Source organism: Cololabis saira, chromosome 16, assembly GCF_033807715.1.
Source record: "Cololabis saira isolate AMF1-May2022 chromosome 16, fColSai1.1, whole genome shotgun sequence".
Classification (NCBI taxonomy): domain Eukaryota; kingdom Metazoa; phylum Chordata; class Actinopteri; order Beloniformes; family Belonidae; genus Cololabis; species Cololabis saira.
The window spans coordinates 36,817,768-36,839,821 of NC_084602.1; the positions used below are offsets into that span (position 1 = coordinate 36,817,768).

Here is a 22,054-nt window from a genome sequence, read left to right on the forward strand (position 1 = left end):
ATTTTGCTAATCTATTTATTTTAAGTGATTGTTCTTTGCTGGTATAATGTCTGCTGGAATATTTAAGAAATACTGGGAAATTAAAAAATGTTCAGTTTTTTATGTTCAACAAATGTTTTCTACCTTGTAATTTTGTAAAAGATATTTTTCTTTTAAAAGCATGCCTAAATCAAATTTATTTGATTTATGCAATGGTGAAAAAATTGGCAAAATAAATGAAAAACTGCGAAGAACCATGTTCGGTATTGTTCGGTATTCGGCCAAGTGTTTATTATTATTTTCGGTTTCGGCCACAAATTTTCATTTCGGTGCATCACTAATATATATATATATATATATATATATATATATATATATATATATATATATATATGTCTTATTGATGAGGTTCGCTCATTGATCAGTAATCACCTGGATACCTTTGATCGATCACATAACTTCCAGCTTTTCCTTAATCCTGCCTCTTCAAGCGACCAAATGTCTTTCCCTCCCATGTAGAACAGATTGGATAAGTCGAGTGGATAAATGCTTCAGAAAGAAAAAGCTTCGGCGATATCAATATCTTTCACTGCTTCCAGAGTGACCAGGGAGGCCGAGTCTCCGTTGTAGCCGTTCACTTTTACTTAAAGCCACTCTATGTAGCAATTCCAGGTCTGACCTGATGGGGGGACATCACAAGAAAGTTCACGTCGTATTACAATACATGACCAGCTGCTTCGTCTCATTAGCACAGGCTTGTCGGGATTTCTTTCGTCTAAACATCCAATCTATACACCCTCATGAGGTCAGGAGTGGTGTTGCTTTAACAAACGGACAACTCAGTATTATAAGATTCTTCCTAACTTTTTCCTCCGTCAGTTACCAAGCTCCATCTACTGTGCACATTATTTCTCAAAGTTTTAACCAACATAAATGCAGATATTGGTGATGGGTTGATTTTAAAAGCTGCACCTATCCCATTTTTCGTCCCAACTCTGATATCAATACCCGGGTTTTGCGTAATCTTTTTTGCGTAAAGATCCAGTTCCATTGATGACTGGAAGAGACTGAAGGCATCAGGCTTGACTTAAATATGACTTTCATCATTTTATGAAGTGATATATAATGGCTTAGATACAAATATAATGTGTATTGTTTTGTTTTTTTAAATCATAAAAAACTATTTCAAGTGACAGCATCTGAACCCTTTGTAATTAACCACATTTCTGCTCTAATATGCAATAAAATGTGAACTGATCTTCATAACAGACAAACACAATGCTGTGAAGAGTCCCAGAACTGTGAACATTTAAAGAGGTCTGTTCATTGAAAACGCTAAAAACTATAATTGTTTATGTCTCATCAGCTTATTCACATCTAAAGGCTTCACATACTTTTTCCTGCCAAAGTGGCTCCACACACAGAACTGAGGCTAATTGATGGTCCTCATCAATCTGTCCCCATTATCCCGATGCAGGTAATATCATCCGATCGGTGATTATATCTAAATCAGCAGATTATTGGAATATGAATCTGATAGCCTTTATCAGGACCTGCAGTTTAAATCCAGCCGAGTTCATTTGTTCATGTTTCCACGCCTGCTTCGGTCCCATTCTGGGTCAGCGTGGTCAGCTGTCGCTGGCTCCACTTTAGACAGGTCAGCGCTCCGTCAGAGACAAACCAGACAACCACGTGCCCCCACACTCCCTCCTAAGGTCGATTTAGAAACACTGACCAGCTTTACATTTATGTTGTGGAGGTTGGGAGGAAGCTGGATTACCTGGGGGGCAGAAAGGCCCAGCTGGGACCGTCTATCTGTAATAAAACAGTGCTAATCACCACTACTCCTGCCTCTAATTAACAATCTAAAACCCTGTCACCGCTGCAGTCGTGCATGACAGCTCCGTCCTTACGAGGAACCCCCACCGCATGCACAGCTGTGAAAAACAGCGAGTCACCGTCTGTCAAACACACAGCAAACCTCTCTTACGTCATCCTCTGACGAGCTTTTCCTCCAGCGACTGTGCAACAAGTTGAGACAATAACCGTGGCAACGCCGCGTATCACCTGCTCTCTCAGTTTCACCCGACTCATCACACCGTTTTCTCGTGTAACACGCCAAACCGACAACGACAGGGCGGTGGTGTTGTTTGTACACAAACCGCTGCTACACAGTCAGACCGATTACGTATGCAAGTCAGTCCCACTAATACAGGGTTCCTACGCATGTTTCAAGCTCCAATTCAAGCACTTTTCAGGGTCATTTTCCAAATCTTCAAGCATCTTATTGCTGGGGTAAAATATCTACAGGAATATACAGGACTGTGTCTCAGAAAATTAGAATATTGTGATAAAGTTCTTTATTTTCTGTAATTAAAAAAACAAAATACATTCTGGATTCATTACAAATCAACTGAAATATTGCAAGCCTTTTATTATTTTAATATTGCTGATTATGGTTTACAGTTTAAGATTAAGATTCCCAGAATATTCACATTTTTTGAGATAGGATATTTGAGTTTTCTTAAGCTGTAAGCCATGATCAGCAATATTAAAATAATAAAAGGCTTGCAATATTTCAGTTGATTTGTAATGAATCCAGAATGTATGACATTTTTGTTTTTGTAATTGCATTACAGAAAATCACAATATTCTAATTTCCTGTATATACACTCAATTATTTTTTCCGCTTTTAATCACAATTATGTACATTTTATCATGCTGTAAACATTTAGTTATGTTTCATAATAGCAAAACGTTTAGAAATTAAAGGAGAACACAAAATCTTATCCAAAAAAAAAAAAGGTAAGCTACTTATTCTTCAGGAACACTCGCACTGAGACAAAGAGAGATCCGAGAACACCCTGTAATTTTCTTTTTTGACATAAATTTCTATGTTTCAAAATGTGTCACCTATCTGTAAGAAGTTTATTAGTAATAATAAATATTAATGCATTAAAGGCCCCTGGTACCACTGGTGAGCACACATGGTAGCAGAGCAAAGAACTTTATCAAGAGCAGCCAGATATCTTTCATGCTGAGAATAAACTTCCTCTGCGTTACTTTCATCTATTTTAAGAATACAAATATTTCAGCATTTCCAACAATGTTTCCAAAAAAGTCCACATGCTGTGAGGTTTCTACTCTCTTAGATGCACGGAGCTTCAGAAAAAGCATGTGGTTTTAGTTGAGGTCAAGTCTCTCGAGTTCAATGACAACTGAGAGTGGAGTTTTTATTTTTTCTAAAAGTCATCAAACTTTCTCAGGAGAAGACGAGTTTACAAACTCGTTTTTTTGATTGATACAGTTGGCCAGGCTGACAGCTTTGGATTTGACTTGGAAGAAAAGTGCCTGTGGACACTGTTGCATCGGCATCCAACCAGTCAGAGGAACGAGGCACATGACAGCCAGACTAGTATCAACAGGAGACATCCAAATGATGTGCAGCCAAGTAGGAATGCTGGCAAAATGACTGCTGTTGATTTTGTGGTAAAGACGTGTTGATTCAAGGTATTATTAGCAGGGACGGCTACCGAGAACCGGTAACTTTTGGAAACGGTAGCTGATACGGTAAGAACTGGAGGCCCAACAAGCTACGGGAAAAACAGAGCCAGTATCAGTATTTTTACATAGTTTGACTGAAAAATGTTGCTTCATTTTTACCACCGTCAAACGCCATGCAGCGGAGCGAGAGCCAACATCCGACATACATCTGCTACTTACTTTATTTTATTACATTTTGATATTTTATTATGTACGGTCTGTTCTTATAGTTACTTATTCTTATACTATATGTTGTCCAAGTTCACTGTGTGTATTGCTGCCGCTACACTACAATTTTCCATCTTGGGATAAATAAAGTATATCTATCTCACTGTAAAACCTAACAGTACATCTTAATAACAGAAGTAAATTGAAATAACTTAAACTTTGGAAAAGGTTGTGGTCGCTCATTGCCATCAGTTAAGATAACTCAAAAATTCATTAAATAAATGTTTGAAGCTGGTATAAGATGTCTGTGTTTGTATTATGTTAAAGCAACTTAAAGTTGAGTTATTTAAGCTATGAGAACTAAAATGGTTTAAGGCAAATCGGTTTCCTAAAATGAATTGAGGAGCTAGAAGTTGTAACCACTAGAATGTGATAATTTAATCTGAAGGAATAAAACTGAGTAGGGGTGTAACAATATATCGTGCCACGAAATTTCGCGATACAAAAACGTCACAATATGTGTCGTGGAGGTGACAAACTGTAGTGCGATATTGGGTTATTAATATCAATCTATTGTGTTGACTAGAAACGCGTGACGACCGCGCCTCGACCCGCGGACCAAAATCTGACTCCGCTCAGAAGAAAGTAGTCCCGTTTTGCGGTCCTGTTTTGAGCTCTGAACCTTTACTTATTTAAGTCTGGTGTAGAGTTAAGCCTTACCTTATTAAATTAAACCTTTTTGGGGTCGTGAGTAGGATAAACACGGGGACAACTTCTGCGTGAGTTTGCGTGTACTTTAATGTCCGCTCAACAGCGTAGGATTTCAGAACATCAACACAACACCTAGTGCTGTATCACTCCGCCCAATCTAAAACATACTAACAACTGATATACTGACTAGTGTAATTATAGTCCCTGATTTACAGAATATAAAGAATATATTTATAAAATAATGAACCCTGAATTACCAAAATAACTTTCTTAACAAATAAATCTCCTCTTACACTTATAAGGTGAGCATGAATCAATCTTTTTTATGATGTAAAATTGTATGTATTTATTTACTTTTATTTATTTATTCAATTTTAGTTGTTAAATTTCTGGAAAAGAAAAAAGTCAAATCATACATGAGAGAAACTATTCAGTTTGTGGCAAAATATTTGTACTTGTCTGAAACTGAAGATGCATTATGCAAACCTGACATTTACTTTTAGTTCAGTTTGTGGAAAATGGTTGGCCTGGCTTTCTCTTTAAAACTTAAACACTTATAAAGCATTACAAACTGTAACAATAGGGCAAACGTACAGTATTGTTTTGTATTTTGTGTCTTTCAAATAAAAGACAATTTTTTCCAGTCATATATTCCTCATTCAAGGTTGTTAAAAAATACTGCTATAATATCGTATCGTTATCGTGACCTCAATATCGTGTATCGTATCGTGAGATTAGTGTATCGTTACACCCCTAAAACTGAGTAACTTGAAAACTTGGAAATACTACTTTTTTGTGTATGATACGTATTAGTTTTGAGTTCAGTTTACTGAATGATATGGTACTATCAAATTTATTTAACCAAGTTATCTTAAAAATAAATATTTGAGTTACTTGAAAGTTTAAACGGTTTCCTCAAACAGTTTGAGTTCCCACTAATTTATCAGGTTTTACAGTGTATCTATCTATCTATCTATCTACATGCATATCGTCCATCTATGAACATGCAGTCAGTCGTGGGGAAGAACGTCAACAGCGGGGACTTACTAAACTTAACGAGAGGGACAATAAATGTATAAAGCAAAATTCCTCGTAAAGGAGAGCGGGCACCAACATCGTCAGCAGACACCCACAAACATGACAAAATAATCAACCTAAAAAAACAAAGTCACCACCACTTCACCACTTCATCAGCCTCGTAAAAGCACAAAAATGCATCTTTTAACAAAAATCAACGCTTTTAATTTCCAGCATTAAAAATGATCAATAACCCCACAGCGAACAGCAAGCAGGCTGCAACTGCAGCTTCCTCTGTAGTGGATGCTGATGGTTATCAGACACCCAGGAGCAGCAACATCCTCCACTGGCAAGTGATGGAAGAATGATGCAGGGTGGGGGGGATAAAAATAAAAATACAGGGAAAAAGAGATAGCTGGTCCCAGAGCGATTTCAAAACTCATAGTGAGAAATATACTACTCTCCACTTCAGGGAAATGTAGCGGGCGGAGGTAAAAGAAGGCTATTTATTTATCCTGGGTGTTAAACTTGGAGCAGAAATAGACTTACGGGACACTGTTAAAATTCATTTTTCTGTGCACAACAATATGATTTATGCATTAACTAAATTTACTATGTAAATAGGATAAAACTAGTCATCATGTTGAGAGTTAAGAGTACTTTGGCTGAGCCAGAGAAGATGCAAGAAATAGAAGTGAAATACCAGTATTTAACTTTTGTTGTGACGTATTGAGACATTGATTGAGAAGCGTATCAATAAATATCAAGAATAAACAGTCCTCGTTATTACCAGTTCTGCCACCATTTTGGTTATTTTGAACATGCTTAACTGACACTGCTCCTGTTTGTAAGTGGAGTTTTATTTTGAAAATCACTGAAAGTGGCTGTTTAGTCAGTCGCTCATTAGTATAAGAGCAAATATCAGTATTGTTATCAGTATTAGTATTGTGGGGCGGTCGGAAATCCTAATAATAACCAACCCTAGTTATTACCAGTTCTGCCAAAATCTTGGTTATTTTGAAGTCATCACATAAAACCTGCAGCTGCGCTTTGCAATAGGTTCGGTACGTTCCGTACCAGTGGAAACGGCTGTGAATGGACGGGGTGCCAGAGCCACGGGAGAAAAAAAAGAGAATATTGACCGAGTTAATGGGTATGGATGGCCAGGCGGCACTGCACTTTCATATTTCACCAACTGGCACTGAGAAAGGTGTGTTTGACACCGTTTTCCCCCCCGGTTTCAACCAATGACTGACTCTCCAGCATGACAAAGACAAAATGAAACTGGAGATGACGGGGAGAAATCAAGATGATGCAAGAAGACAAGAAATTGACAGTCAAAAAGGAACTGATACAGGTCCCTTCTGCTGACCGCCAACATGAATACCCAGATTATTTTCCACAAAAAGTCTCAGTTACATTTATGTGAAAGAGGTTGCTTTTTTTGGTGTAAGATAGGGAAAGCAAACTTCACAAAACAGCATAAGCATTTGCGAAAGACCAAATGGGGAACCAATAACGTGATAGGAAGCAAAAACATATCTCATACAGTGTTTTCTAAGGACAGATCCACCGGTATTTCAGTCTAGGAGACACAGATGGGAAGATCAAGTTGCTATAAAGACTAGTCAACAACTTCTTCAAAGTCACTGTTGATAAAAGGGAGAAAAAAAGCCATTATAAGGAACTTAGGAGAGAGGCTGGTTGGATAAACAAACAGCAGACACGTCAACAACGACATGCGATGAGGAAGGCAGTTTCAGTAACTCCAGCAGTCTGCTGCAATCATTTGCAATTACTGAATTGTTTCTTTTTCGGTATCGGGGCATTTTATCAAGAAAGAAAGCAAATACTTGGGCTGCATCGTCACCGTTAGCTGATGAAACTATGTCAACAAAACTCCAATCCAGCGATCCTGATCGTGTCAAATATATACCTGTCAAGTCTCACGTTTTTGGCCGGGAAACTACCGTATTTTACCTCTCTTTCCCACCGTCCTCCCGTATTAGTATTTTCCCGTAAATTCCCCGTTTTATAATATGATAATTTTTAAACTGCAAACTGAATCGTCACTAGCCTCGCGAGACCGCTGTTGTAACCGGGTTCTCGCGAGGCTAGAGTCGACAACGGGAGCAAACTCGGAACTACAAATCAGAGATGGATGGATGTAACCACAGAGAAGACATTTCTGCCAAAAAAGTGAAGACTTGGTGTAAATATCTCTAAAAATGGGAAAACCAAATTTACTTTCCTAAAGAGGAGCAGGATGTTACAGTTACGAGTTCTGAAAGATTTGTAACTGGGTTTTTAGCTGTTTTTAGCTGTCCGTCAGCAGCACCAGCGCTGTATAACCAGTCAGTGAAGGCCAGAGTCTCATGAGTGAAAATGACAAATTAAAAGAAAATGTAAATGTTTCACTTGAAGACAATCAATGTGTATTTAAACTGAAAATATTTAAAATAAATACATGTGCTTTAATTCCCCTCTGTGTTTTCATTGAGGCTCTATTATAGGAATCACAAACATAGAAACGTCCACAGCATTTCAGTGTCAACAAAGGTCGGATTATCAGATTCTGAGCACATAAGAAACTCAGAGACAGTTTCTTCCCCCAAACTGTTGCGCTGAGTAATCAACCACTGTGCAATAATAACATAATCATAATAATAATAATAATAATAATAATAACCTCAACCATATGCTGTAACAATGCACCTTTCAATAACCATGACTAGCTCATACTGTTGCACCTTTTACTTTTTTTTTTAATTGTATATATGTTAATAAGAGCTGTAATTTGTCTATTAGTGTTTGTAACTATTTAAATCTGGGTTCAGTGAGCAAAAAAAAACTCCTTGTCTGGCATGTTCATACTTGGCCAATAAACCTGATTTTATTCTATTCTAATTGTAGTTTGTAAGTGGTTGAAAGGTAGATATTTTAGATTTGTTGTAAATCTGTCTTAAAATGTAAGATACTAGACCTCGGTTGGGCTGGTGGGACCCGTATTTTTAAATCCCAAACGTGACAGGTATGATATAAACTGAAAATATTTAAAATAAATAAGTGTGCTTTAATCTTTTTTTTGTGTTTTCATTGAGGCTCTATTATAGGAATTACATACATACAAATGTCCACAGCATTTCAGTGTCAACAAAGGTCGGCCTGTCAGATTCTGGGCACAGAACTGGCCTCCAGCAGGAGGTTCCCCCTTATGATCCAGGTTTCTTCCCTCCTAAAAGGGAGTTTTTTCCTCGCCACTGTTTATGTTATGTTTATGTAATAATTGCTCAGGGCTCATGTTCTGGGTCTCTGGAAAGCAGTTAGAGACAACTTCTGTTGTAATAGATGCTGTATAAATAAAATTGAATTGAATTCATTGTAGTTTGTAAGTGGTTGACAGGTAGTTATCTTGGATTTCTTGTAAATCTGTCTTAAAATGTAAGATACTGGACCTCGGCTGGGCTGTGGGAACCTTTATTTTTAAATCCAGAGCTTGACAGGTATGCAGAGAGTCAATGTAAATGTTTCACTTGAAGACAATCAATGTGTATATAAACTGAAAATATTTAAAATAAATACATGTACTTTAATCCACTTTTGTGTTTTCATTGAGGCTCTGTTATAGGAATCACATACACAGGAACGTCTACATCATTTCAGTGTCAACAAAGGTCGGACTATCAGATTCTGAGCACAGAATTGTAGTTTGTAAGTGGTTGACGAGTAGTTATCTTGGATTTCTCGCAAATCTGTCTTAAAATGTAAGATACTGGACCTCGGTTGGGCTGGTGGGACCCTTATTTTTTAAATCCAGAGCTTGACAGGTATGCAGAGAGTCAATGTAAATGTTTCACTTGAAGACAATCAATGTGTATATAGACTGGAAATATTTGGAATAAAATAAATAACTGTGCTTTAATCCACTTTTGTGTTTTCATTGAGGCTCTTTTATAGGAATCACAAACATACAAATGTCCACAGCATTTCAGTGTCAACAAAGGCCTGTCAGATTCTGGGTCCCCCCTTATGATCCAGGTCCTGGTCCAGGTTTCTACCCCCCTTATGGTCCAGGTCCAGGTTTCTACCCCCCTTATGGTCCAGGTTTCTTCCCTCCTAAAGGGGAGTTTCTCCTTGACACTGTTTGGCTGAAGGTTTTTCTTCAACTAGGGGATTTTTTTACCTGTCACTGTTTATGTAATAATTGCTCGAGGCTCATGTTCTGGGTCTCTGAAAAGCAGCTAGAGACAACATCTGTTGTAATAGACGCTATATAAAGAAAATGGAATTGAATTAATTGTAGTTTGTAAGCGGTTGACAGGTAGTTATCTTGGATTTCTCGTAAATCTATCTTAAAATATAAGATACTGGACCTCAGTTGGGCTGGTGGGACCCTTATTTTTAAATCCAGAGCTGGACAGGTATGATATAAAGTGAAAATATTTAAAATAAATACATGTGCTTTAATCCACTTTTGTGTTTTCATTGAAGCTCTGTTATAGGAATCACAATCTGGGCTGGTGGGACCCTTATTTTCAAATCCAAAACTTGACAGGTATGCAGGTATTCTTCACTTGAAGACAATCAATGTATATATAAAGTGAAAATATTTAAAATAAATACATGTGCTTTCATCCACTTTTGTGTTTTCCTTTAGGCTCTATTATAGGAATCACAAACACAGGAACGTCCACAGCGTTTCAGTGTCAACAACTTGTGCTTCTTATTATTATTATACCCCTTTTCTTATCATTTTATTTCATTGTATTTGTTATTTAATGTTTATTTGTGTCTTGCTGCTTTTAACGTTGATATAAAGCACTTTGAATTACCTTGAGTTGAATTGTGCTTAGGGCTGGGCGATATATCGAGATTTTAATATATATCGATATATTTTCAAACGCGATATGGTACGAGACAATATCGTTTATATCGATTTAAAAAAAAAAAAAAAAATATATGATTTTGATTTAGCTTATTTTGTGACAAATTGACTTGAATGTTTTATTTGAGATTTGCACAAATGTTTTGTTATTTGCACAACTGTCAACCTCAGTGGAAAAGTCTGCCTGTTACTGTCTACACTGTATTAATTCTATATATGCAGGCAGTTTATTTTTATTTCATTTGTTTTATACATTTTGATATTGTGCAGACCTCTGTTAATAAAGGAACCTGTGTGACATTTGGCACGAGGCTTTGTATTAAAACTGACTGTTTTTTTAAGGGTTTGCCTCAGAAAAAATGAAGCTAACAGAGATGCTAACAGAGATGCTATGCTATAATGCTTTGGGGGAAACCCCAATTATGGCACAGAAAAAATATCGATATATATCGAGTATCGCCATTTAGCTAGAAAATATCGAGATATGACTTTTGGTCCATATCGCCCAGCCCTAATTGTGCTGTACAAATAAACTTGCCTTGCGCATTATAGGAATCACAAACACAGAAACGTCCACAGCATTTCAGTGTCAACAAAGGTCAGACTATCAGATTCTGAGCACATAATTACAGTTTGTAAGTCGTTAACAGGTAGATATTTTAGATTTTGTATCTTAAAATGTAAGATACTGGACCTCAGCTGGGCCGGTGTGACCCTTATTTTCAAATCTACAACTTGACAGGTATGATATAAACTGATAATATTTAAAATAAATACATGTGCTTTAATCCACTTTTGTGTTTTCCTTTAGGCTATATTATAGGAATCACAAACATAGGAACATCCACAGCATTTCAGTGTCAACAACTTGTGCTTTTTATTATTTTACCTCCTTTCTTCTCATTTTATTTCATTATATTTATCATTTACCGTTTATTTGTGTCTTGTCTGCTTTTAATGTTGATGTAAAGCACTTTGAATTACCTTGTGCTATACAAATAAACTTGTCTTGCCTATTATAGGAATTACATACACAGAAACGTCCACAGCATTTCAGTGTCCACAAAGGTCGGACTATCAGATTCTGAGCTCATAATTGTAGTTTGTAAGTGGTTGACAGGTAGATATTTTAGATTTCTTATCTTAAAACGTTAATATACTGAACCTCGGTTGGACCCTAATTTCCAAATACAGAATTTACTTGACAGGTATGATACAAACTGAAAATATTATAAATCAATAAATGTGTTTTAATTTAACAAAGGATTAAAAATTGAAGCCTTTGTGTTTTTATTTAGGCTTTATTATCACAAACATTGGAACTCCACAGCATTTCAGTGTCAACAACTTGTGCTTTTTATTATTTTACCTCCTTTCTTATCATTTTATTTCATTGTATTTGTTATTTACTGTTTATTTGTGTCTTGTCTGCTTTTAATGTTGATGTAAAGCTCTTTGAATTACCTTATAAACCAAATAAACTTGCCTTGCCTATTATAGGAATACACAGCATTTCAGTGTCAACAAAGGTCGGACTATCAGATTCTGAACATAATTGTAGTTTGTAAGTCGTTAACAGGTAGATATTTTAGATTTCTCATCTTAAAACGTTAAGATACTGGACCTTGGTTAGGCTGGTGGGACCTTTATTTTCAAATCCAAAACTTGACAGGTATGATATAAACTGAAAATATATAAATACATGTGCTTTAATCCACTTTTGTGTTTTCATTGAGGCTCCTTGTGTTGTATTGTGCTATACAAATAAACTTGTCTTGCCTATTATAGGAATTACACACACAGAAATGTCCACAGCATTTCAGTGTCAACAAAGGTCGGCTGATCAGATTCTGAACATAATTACACTTTGTAAGTCGTTAACAGGTAGATATTTTAGATTTCTCATCTTAAAACGTTAAGATCCTGGAGCTCAGCTGGGCCGGTGTGACCCTAATTTCCAAATCCATAAACTTACTTGACAGGTATGCAAATGCCTCCCAATATCCATTAAAGTTACGCATCTAAACCCCGGTGTTTGTTTCTGTCTCACCTTCCGCAGCGCTTGCACGAACAGGCCCCTCCATTTGTGGCTGTTGTCGTCGCTGGAGAAGTCGTAGTTGTGCTGGGGCTGCATGGCTCCGGTGGCTCCGGCGGTGCAGCCTGGGCATCGGCCCCGGCGTGAGGGTCGCTCCGTGCGGGGAGGGAGGCTCCAGCCGAGCCGCTGGCTGGTGGGGGGCGAAAAACCCACCCAAAACCGCGATCAACCCCCGCGGAACGACGGCAAAACACTAAATAATCACTAATACACCCGCGCTGGGGGGGCTGGGGCTGTAGTTTGTGGAGTTTGTGGAGGATTCGGGGGAGAAAAACAGCAGGAACAGAAGCACATGTAGCTCCGTGGCTAATGCTAGCGGCTAGCGGCGGCTAAGGGGCTTCACTGCTGTAGAACCAGGACCAGGACCAGGACCGGGACCAGGACCAGGCACCAAGCTCCGCTGCTCCCCCTAGAGCTCTGCTCATGGTCCCCCCCGGGGCCGGGGCCGGGCGAGCTGCGGGGAAGCGGCGGTCCGAGCAGGCATGATGTCGGAGCTGGAGCAGCAGAGACGTCGAGCTGAACTCTGCTGCTGCTTTTTTTTTTAGGGCTTTTTTTTTTTTTTTTGGTTGGTGTAGAAGTCGAGTTTCTATCTGCTGCTGCCTCCTCGGTGCGGCGTAATTTCACTTTTTAATTACAAAAAAAAAATAAAAATTTAGTTCTGAGGTAGGCTACTTACTTTTATTACATTAAGGAAGAGTATCAGGGCCATGCAGGAGAAAATTTATTGTGCACTTCGAGAAAAAAGTCGACATTTCGACTTTTTTCTCAACATTTCAACTTTATTCATGAAATTTTGACTTTTTTCTTAGCATTTTGATTTTTTTCTCAACATTTTGACTTTTTTCTCAACATTTCAACTTTATTCACGAAATTTTGACTTTTTTCTCAACATTTCAACTTTTTTCTCGACATTTCGTCTTTTTTCTCAACATTTCAACTTTATTCACATTTTCTACTTTTTTCTCAACATTTCGACTTTTTTCTCAAAATTTCGACTTTTTTCTCGACATTTTGACTTTTTTCTCGACATTTCGTCTTTTTTCTCGACATTTTGACTTTTTTCTCGACATTTCGTCTTTTTTCTCAACAATTCAACTTTTTTCTCAACATTTTGACTTTTTTTCTCAACATTTTGACCTTTTCTCGAAATTTTGACTTTTTTCTCGACATTTCGTCTTTTTTCTCAACATTTCAACTTTATTCACATTTTCTACTTTTTTCTCAACATTTCGACTTTTTTCTCAAAATTTCGACTTTTTTCTCGACATTTTGACTTTTTTTCCACATTTCGTCTTTTTTCTCAACATTTTGACTTTTTTCTCGACATTTCGTCTTTTTTCTCAACAATTCGACTTTTTTCTCAACATTTTGACCTTTTCTCAACATTTTGACTTTTTTCTCAACATTTTGACTTTTTTCTCAACATTTTCGTCTTTTTTCTCAACATTTCGACTTTATTCACGACATTTTGACTTTTTTCTCAACATTTCGTATTTTTTCTCAAAATTTCGACTTTTTTCTCAACATTTCGCCGAGGACGGCAAAACACTAAATAATCACTAATACACTAATGCTGGGGGCGCTGGGGCTGTAGTTTGTGGAGTTTGTGGAGGATTCGGGGGAGAAAAAAAGCAGGAACAGAAGCTCTGTGGCTAATGCTAGCGGGGGCTAAGGGGCTTCACTGCTGTAGAACCGGGACCAGGACCAGGACCAGGACCAGGACCAGGCACCAAGCTCCGCTGCTCCCCCTAGAGCTCTGCTCATGGTCCCCCCCGGGGCCGGGGCCGGGCGAGCTACGGGGAAGCGGCGGTTTGGTTGGTTGGTTGGTGGTTAGAAGTCGAGTTTCTATCTGCTGCCTCCTCTGTTTGGCGTAATTTCACTTTTTAATTTACAAAAAAAAATTGTATTTCAACATTAATCTCGACATTTCGACATTTCAACTTTTTTCTCGAAATCTTTCTCAACATTAATCTGGACATTTCGATTTTTTTCTCAAAGTGCACAATAAAAAAAATCTTCCCCTCTCAAATATTTTTTCTCCTGCATGGCCCTAATACTCTTCTGTAAAATACTGTTACCTTATTGGTTTCTTTTTTTCTGTTTCTTTTTCTGGTTTGGTTTGGCTTAATTTAGTTTTGTTTGTTTGCTTGTTTGTTTGTTTGTCAGTGGTTGTTTTGTTGTTAGTTCTCCTTGGATCGCCACCTTTTTTTTTTTTTTTTAAATATTTTTATCCTGGTTTTTCCCCCATTTTATCACCCAGTGCTCCTACCTAAGTAACAGTCCTGTGCATTGCTCTCTCTACCAACCCCGGGAGTTCCTGCACTGAGCTCAGGTCTCCTCCTTAACCTGAGGAGTGAGCAGGCCGCATCTTTTCACCAGACAGGGTGGGGTTTCTCTGGCCGGACGTAGCGCGTGGAAGGATCACGTTATTCCGGCCGGATCCTCCCCACCCCATCTGGCGCCCCGGTTGGCCAGAGGGGGCATGTGTAGCCCAGGACTGTGTGCATGTTTTTGTGAGGGTAGCTCACATTAGCTACCCAAGGGAACACGGGGAGAACATGCAAACTCCACACAGAAAGGCCCTTTCACCAACCCCACCCAGGGTGTGGGCACTGAAGTCATGGGGGAACTAACACGCACTTCAGCGCCCACAGCGTCCCCGGCGGGAATCGAACCCAGGACCTTCTTGCTGTGAGACGGCTGCACTACCTGCTGTGCCCTTGGATCGCCACCTTTTTGTGGTGGAGAACTTTGCGTGTTCCAATGAACCTGAGAGCGATGCCGTCTGGAGCTCAGGCTCCTGTTAGGCCCAACCATGGCGGTAAGGTTGAAGTGGAGGTTCCAGACCAAGGGCGACCCAACCACTGTGCTTGGGGGCACACATAGGCCGACTCTGGGTAACAGAGACACTGGCAGCCCCCTGCAACCTCACTCACCTGAAGGTCGTCTCGAGTCCTAAAGGCTGAATTATGGTTCTGCGTCAAATCGACGCCGTGCCTACGGCGTCACCATGGCGCCGCTGTGAACCCTTCGGACTTCTCTGTCACTCCATTTCGCCACGGTGCAGTACCCCCCACGGCCGCTAGTTCGCAATCTTTTCCTGAATGGTTTATCTGACTTTTCCGGTCACAGTGAATGAAAGAGATAAGGACAACTATTGTGTAAAAAACCAAAACAAAAAAAAAAATCACACATACACGAAGAAAAGAGCGCTGAAAGTTCACGACTGCTTCAAACCGGAAATGCGTTGCTACCAAGCGAACCTAATCACAGCCCTCTCGGTCTGCGTTTGGTCTGCGTCGCCTCGATGCGTAGTTACAATTTTTGGGAGGTGCAGGTCAGTGACGGGGTCAGTGATGGCGTGTGGTACGCGTCGACGCGTACCCTGCGGCGTAGGCACGGCGTCGTTTTGAGGCAGAACCATAACTCAGCCTTTACTCTTGCCACTGGAACCCGATGGGTGTGGCCAAGCTTGTAGGGGAAGGGACCGCGCGCCCCATCCGTCACACTAAATCAATTAGCAGTGCAGGATTCAGCTTCCACCATAGAAGTCCTCTGATAGAGTGACGGGAGCAGGTCATGGATGTGACTGGAAGCTTCTAGCTTGAATCCTGCACAGAGGCGGCACGGGCCTGATGGTCGTCGCGAGGATGGGACTGAAACAACATCTTCCTTCGGCAGCATCCCGTGCGTCTGAGCAGCCTTATTTAGGGTCCACACTGCTCACCCCTTAAAGGGGAAGGGACTAGAAAAGGTGACTCAAAAATTGTTTGTTCCTTTTATACCTACCACAGCCACCAAGGCATCCCTTTTCTGCGGTCGAAAGAACCACAATAAACCAAAGTCTATGACTATGAAGCTGGCTACTTGGAATATCCACACCCTCCTTGATGCTCGAGACGGGACGGAGAGACCTCAAAGACGAACTGCTCTCATTGCACATGAACTCAGGAGGTATAACATAGACATTGTGGCACTGAGTGAGACTCGGTTTTCTGGTGAGGACTCACTCACAGAAGTCGGTGAAGGCTACACCTTCTTCTGGAAGGGTCTCCCAGTTGACCAGGAGATCCTCTGGACTATACTACAGAAGTTTGCCGTTCCTCCCAAATTCCTCAGCCTCCTGAAGCAGTTCCACCGTGGCATGCAGGCATCTGTACTTGTCTATAACATAGACATTGTGGCACTGAGTGAGACTCGGTTTTCTGGTGAGGACTCACTCACAGAAGTCGGTGAAGGCTACACCTTCTTCTGGAAGGGTCTCCCAGTGGGCGAACGTAGACTCCACGGAGTTGGCTTTGCCGTGAAAAGCAAGCTACTCAGTAACATCCCTGAGTCCCCTCAAGGCATCAGCGAACGGCTTATGACTTGGCGTATCCCCCTAGTGAAAGGTCGCTTTGCTTCCTTAATCAGTGCCTATGCCACCACATTGGATGCTAACGAAAACACCAAAGATGCTTTCTATGAGTCCCTTGATGCCACACTGTCTAAAATCCCTGACTCCAACAAGCTTGTCCTAATGGGCGATTTCAATGCCCGTGTAGGCACTGACGACAAACTGTGGAAACAAGTCATCGGAAGACATGGGACAGGGAAAATAAATAGCAATGGTCTCCGACTCCTTTCTCTGTGCTCTGAGCATCAGCTGATCCTAACCAACACCATATTTCAGCTGAAACAGAAGTACATCACATCATGGATGCACCCCCGGTCAAAATATTGGCACTTACTGGATTACATCATCACTCGGCAACAGGACCAGAATGATGTCTGTATAACTCAGGCCATGCGTGGGGCTGAATGCTGGACCGATCACCGGCTGATTAGATCCAGTCTAAAGCTGAAAATTCGACCACCACACAAAAAACAGCAGCTCCGGAAGCGTCTCGACTGCAGGGCTCTCGACTCTCCACAGTGCGTTGACCGCTACCGCAGTAATTTGGCAGAGAGGCTCGCCACCCTGGAGGAGGATGACAGTGTTCTTGATATTGAAAGCGAGTGGGCAAAACTGAAGTCAGCAATAGATCAAGCTGCCTCAGAGACAATCGGTTTCACGCAAAAACAACATCAAGACTGGTTCGACAATAGCTCCACTGATATACAGGAGCTTCTTGGAGCCAAGCGTAAAGCCCATGCCGCACTGCTCTCCAACCCCCACTCTCCATTTCTCTTCTCTCACTATAAAGCCATCCGCAGTGAGACACAGAAACAACTTTGAAGCATGGAGAATGAGTGGTGGCCCAGAAAAGCTCAAAGAAATCCAAAGGCATGCAGACAATAACAACTCATTCGCTTTTTATGATGCTGTTAAGTCCCTGTATGGTCCACAAAGGCAAAATATCGCGCCAGTAAGATCCGCAGATGGTTCTGTGCTGCTCAAGGAGAAACAGCAGATCCTTGAACGATGGGTCGAACATTTCAACTCCCTGCTGAACAAAATAAATTCTTCGGATCCCTCTGTCCTCCATGCTCTCCCAGAACTTCCATCAGTTCCCTCTCCCGATGAACCACCCATGTTCACTGAGGTTCTCTCCGCAGTCAGGAGCCTCAAAAACAAGAAAAGCCCTGGCCCTGATGGACTTCCCGGCGAGGTCCTCAAGAAAGGAGGTTACCTCTTACTGCGACAGCTCTACCATCTTATCTGCAAGATCTGGCAAAGTGAAACACTTCCCCAGGAATCGAAAGACAGCAACATCGTCACCATTTATAAAAAGAAGGGAGACAGGTCATCCTGTGGTAAGAGTCGTGGCATCTCTTTGCTCTCTATTGCTGGCAAGATCCTTGCAAAAACTAATGCTGCTTCGCCTAACAAGTCTCCCGGAGACCCAGTGTGGCTTCCGAAAGAACCAAAGCACACTGGATATGATTTTCACTGCACGTCAAGTCCAGGAGAAATGTAGGGAGCAGAACAAGGACCTCTACATCACCTTCGTAGACCTCACTAAGGCCTTTGATACAGTTGACCGGGAGATCCTCTGGACTATACTGCAGGAGTTTGGCGTTCCTCCCAAATTCCTCAGCCTCCTGAAGCAGTTCCACAGTGGCATGCAGGCATCTGTGCTTGTTGGCCGCCAGCAATCTCTCTCCTTCCCTATAAAGGTTGGAGTGAAGCAGGGCTGTGTGCTGGCCCCAGTGATTTTCAATCTCTTCCTGACGGCAGCCACACTCCTCTTCCACAAATCCATCCAGGAAGAGGGTGGTGTGAAAATTTAGTTACGCCTTGATGGTAGCCTGTTTAACATAAGACGCCTACAGGCCAAGACCAAGACCCTGGTTAGCAACATCTATGATCTTCAATACGCAGACGATTGTGCTCTCCTGGCCCACAGCCCGGCTGCTATGCAACAAGCCCTGGGCACCATGTCCTCTGTTTACGGCTCGCTCGGCTTTGTGATTAACATCCACAAAACAGAGATCATGACACAAGAGCGATCTCCACCCCCCGTATTTAACATCTGCGGCACACCCCTCAAGACTGTCCAGCAGTTCTGCTACCTCGGAAGCATGGTGACCCCTTCCTGCCAAATAGATGATGACATCCAAGCACGCATCAACCAAGCCTCCAACTCCTTTGGCAGACTGCGCTCTCGCGTGTTTGAAAACAACCATCTACGAACACAAACGTAAGTTGCTGTCTACAGGCCAGTGTGCGTGTCTACACTGCTATATGGGTCAGAAGCTTGGACTGTTTACCGGCGCCACGTCAGGCGCCTTGATGCATTCAACATCAGATGCCTACAGCGCATCCTTGGCATCACTTGGCAGGGCCGCGTCCCGCACACTGACATCCTCCACCGCACTGAGTCCATCAGTATAGAGGCAGCACTAGCCCTGAGGCAACTCCGATGGGTTGGTCATGTCATCCGGATGCCTGGATGCCGCTTGCCTCATCAGGTGCTTTATGGACAGATTTTGGCAGCAAACAGCAAGCCCGGTGGCCCAAAGCTGCTGTACAAAGACCAGCTGAAACAGAACCTGAAGAGATGCAACATCAAACCCAGTGATCTGGAGTCAGCTGCAGCTGATCGGCCATTTTGGTGTTCTTTATGCCACGAAGGGGTCTCACAGCTTGAGGAGAGACGCACATTTACAGTCTCGTAACAGCCTAGTGCAGGGGCCGGCAACACGCGGCTCTAGAGCCGCCATAGTGGCTCCCCGGAGCTTTTTCAAAAATATTTGACCTTTTTTTTTCCTTTTTTTCTCCTTTTTATTTTCTTTTTTCTCTTTTTTCTTTTTTCTTTTTTCTTTTTCCTTTTTTTCTCTCGTTTTCTTCCTTTTTCCTTTCGGCTTTTTTCTCGACATTTTGACTTCTTTCTCAACATTTCGACTTTTTTCTCAACATTTCAACTTTTTTCTCAACATTTTTACTTTTTTCTTGACATTTCGACTTTTTTCTCAACATTTCGACTTTTTTCTATAAATTGTACTTCAACATTAATGTCGACATTCTGACTTTTTCCTCAACATTTTGACTTTTTTTTTATAAATTGTACTTCAACATTAATGTCGACATTTTGACTTTTTCTCGACATTTCAACTTTTTTCTCGAAGTGCATAATGAAAAAAAAATCTTCCTCCTCTAAAATATTATTTTATTTTTCTCCTACCTAACCCTAATACTTTTCCATAGATTCACGTAACAAAAAGAGTCATGGGGAAAGACATAAGAATGCTACATTTGCAGCCGAGGACCCAGTTATAACTAATATAGAAACATGCAGCATGTGTTGCCTTCATTCTAAAGCTTATACAAGACTTTTCATTTTTTGCGGCTCCAGACATATTTGTTTTTTTTTTGTGTTTTTGGTCCATTATGGCTCTAAAACATTTTGGGTTGAGACCCCTGCTCTAGTGGGTGGGAGGAGTGACCGACTCCGCCCCACAAAACCAGCTGCTTTAAACAAAACACAAGTTTGAGAAGGGAGCTGTTGTAGCTTTTACCGGTATTTGTTTTTATCTTCCACTCGAGCATGTCACACAGATTCCCTTAAGACCTCAGGGATTATTATCATGTTAAATGGCATAATATTTTCCATATAAAATGCAGCAGACAAATCTGAACAGGTTTAGAGAGAACAATAATACATTTCTGCCCTGGACGGATCAGAAACGCAGCAGCTTCAATGGCAGAACCTGAATTAGAGTGAATACTTACGAAAAAGGAGCAAATCTGGCAACAAAGTTTATGATTTTTTAGCCACAATTTATAGCACTATGCTTGATAACTCAAGTAACGTTAAAGGAAGTTTTACAATATAAACTTTTTAGAGACTCACAAGAGTGCAACTCTTCCTCATCACATAAAAATGTGGTTAAACCTTGATTGTTCTGGGTAGAAATGTTCCCATCTTTGATGCACCGACTTTCTTTGTGGACAGTAGTGTCAAAAATATTTCTAAAAAAAATTTCATATAAAAGTAGTGTTTTATTTGCAGACCACAAAGAAAACAGTTGAACTAAACACACAGAAATCAACTCGCTTTCCCAGAATAACATTTAGACATTTGTTTTTAATGCTTCCTGTGGCGATGCAGTACCAGGTTTAACCACTGCGATGGCGCCCCCTGGTGGACACAAGCGGGACTGCAACAACTCCCGGATACAACAATCAAGCTGTTTATTCTGTAAAAATGGTACTCAAAAGTTCACTTTAGACCTGCAACTTGGAAAACTTTAAATTTGACCCAATAATGTTTTAGTACCTTTGACTTAAGATGCACAACCTCAAACATTTTGTGCATTTTTTTTTAATTCTACAAAAAGGAAGACGATACTATTTAATTTGCAAATTATTTTTGTCGGACAAGAATTTTGTCAGGTATTTAAAAAAAAAAATAAAAATTCTTGTCCGACAAAAAGAATTGGCAAATTAATTTGTAAAGCCATGGACAAAATTGACTTTATTAAATCAAGACAATACTATTTAGTTTTATTGTAAATTTAAAAACCTACTTCAAAGATACAACTCTGGAGAACAGCCTTGCTCTCTTTTTAAAGAACACACTTAGATGACGGCCGTACACGAGGAGCTTCATCACCCAACGATACCGGCACATGCTGAACATTTACATTAAAAAAATCTCCCCATCACACATTTAATGTTGCAGAACAGCACAATTTACTTTAAAATACTGCGTGAAATCTTGTGATTTTCAGTGTTGGCATGAGAACGCAGCACAGCGAGACTGAAGCTCCACATTCAGCAAACGTCAGTGTTCAGCTCTCTCACACGGTCGGAGGCTGAAAAAGCAAAAGCAAAAGTAAAAATCAGCAGAATCTGATTGGTAAAAGTCCTTAACCCCACGCGAGCAGATGTCCAGGTCCGGGGACGGAGACGGAGACAGTTCTGGCTTCACGGGTAACATTTCTGATAAGAGTAACTGATGATGATGTGCTTTATTCTTCCACTGAAATGTAGTGCAAAAAATGAGTTTTTACAGTAAACGTTTGGAGCAACCTGAGAGGTGTGGAGAGAAATCCACTCAAAACATTTTGCGTATTATCTGATTTCTGCTCGACGTTACGGACAAAATGATAATTACAAATTCAAAGAACCTCCTAAACACACAAATCCTTAAATACCCACCAAATTTTTCTACTTATTTTAAGTGAAAATCTACTTGAAACAGGTGAAAATTGTTGTTTTTTTCAGTCTT

The 22,054-nt window shown here is 40.5% G+C and overlaps 1 protein-coding gene across 1 annotated transcript in view; it reads right to left on the bottom strand.

The window, feature by feature from the left end:
- sos2 (son of sevenless homolog 2 (Drosophila)) overlaps positions 1 to 12,921 on the bottom strand; it is an 86,706-nt gene extending 73,785 nt beyond the window's left edge. Inside the window, exon 1 of the mRNA XM_061743708.1 lies at positions 12,354 to 12,921. Within this exon, the coding sequence (XP_061599692.1) occupies positions 12,354 to 12,437 (84 nt within the window). The 5' untranslated portion in view covers positions 12,438 to 12,921. The remainder of the gene's footprint in view (positions 1 to 12,353) is intronic.
- Positions 12,922 to 22,054: the final 9,133 nt, after the last annotated feature.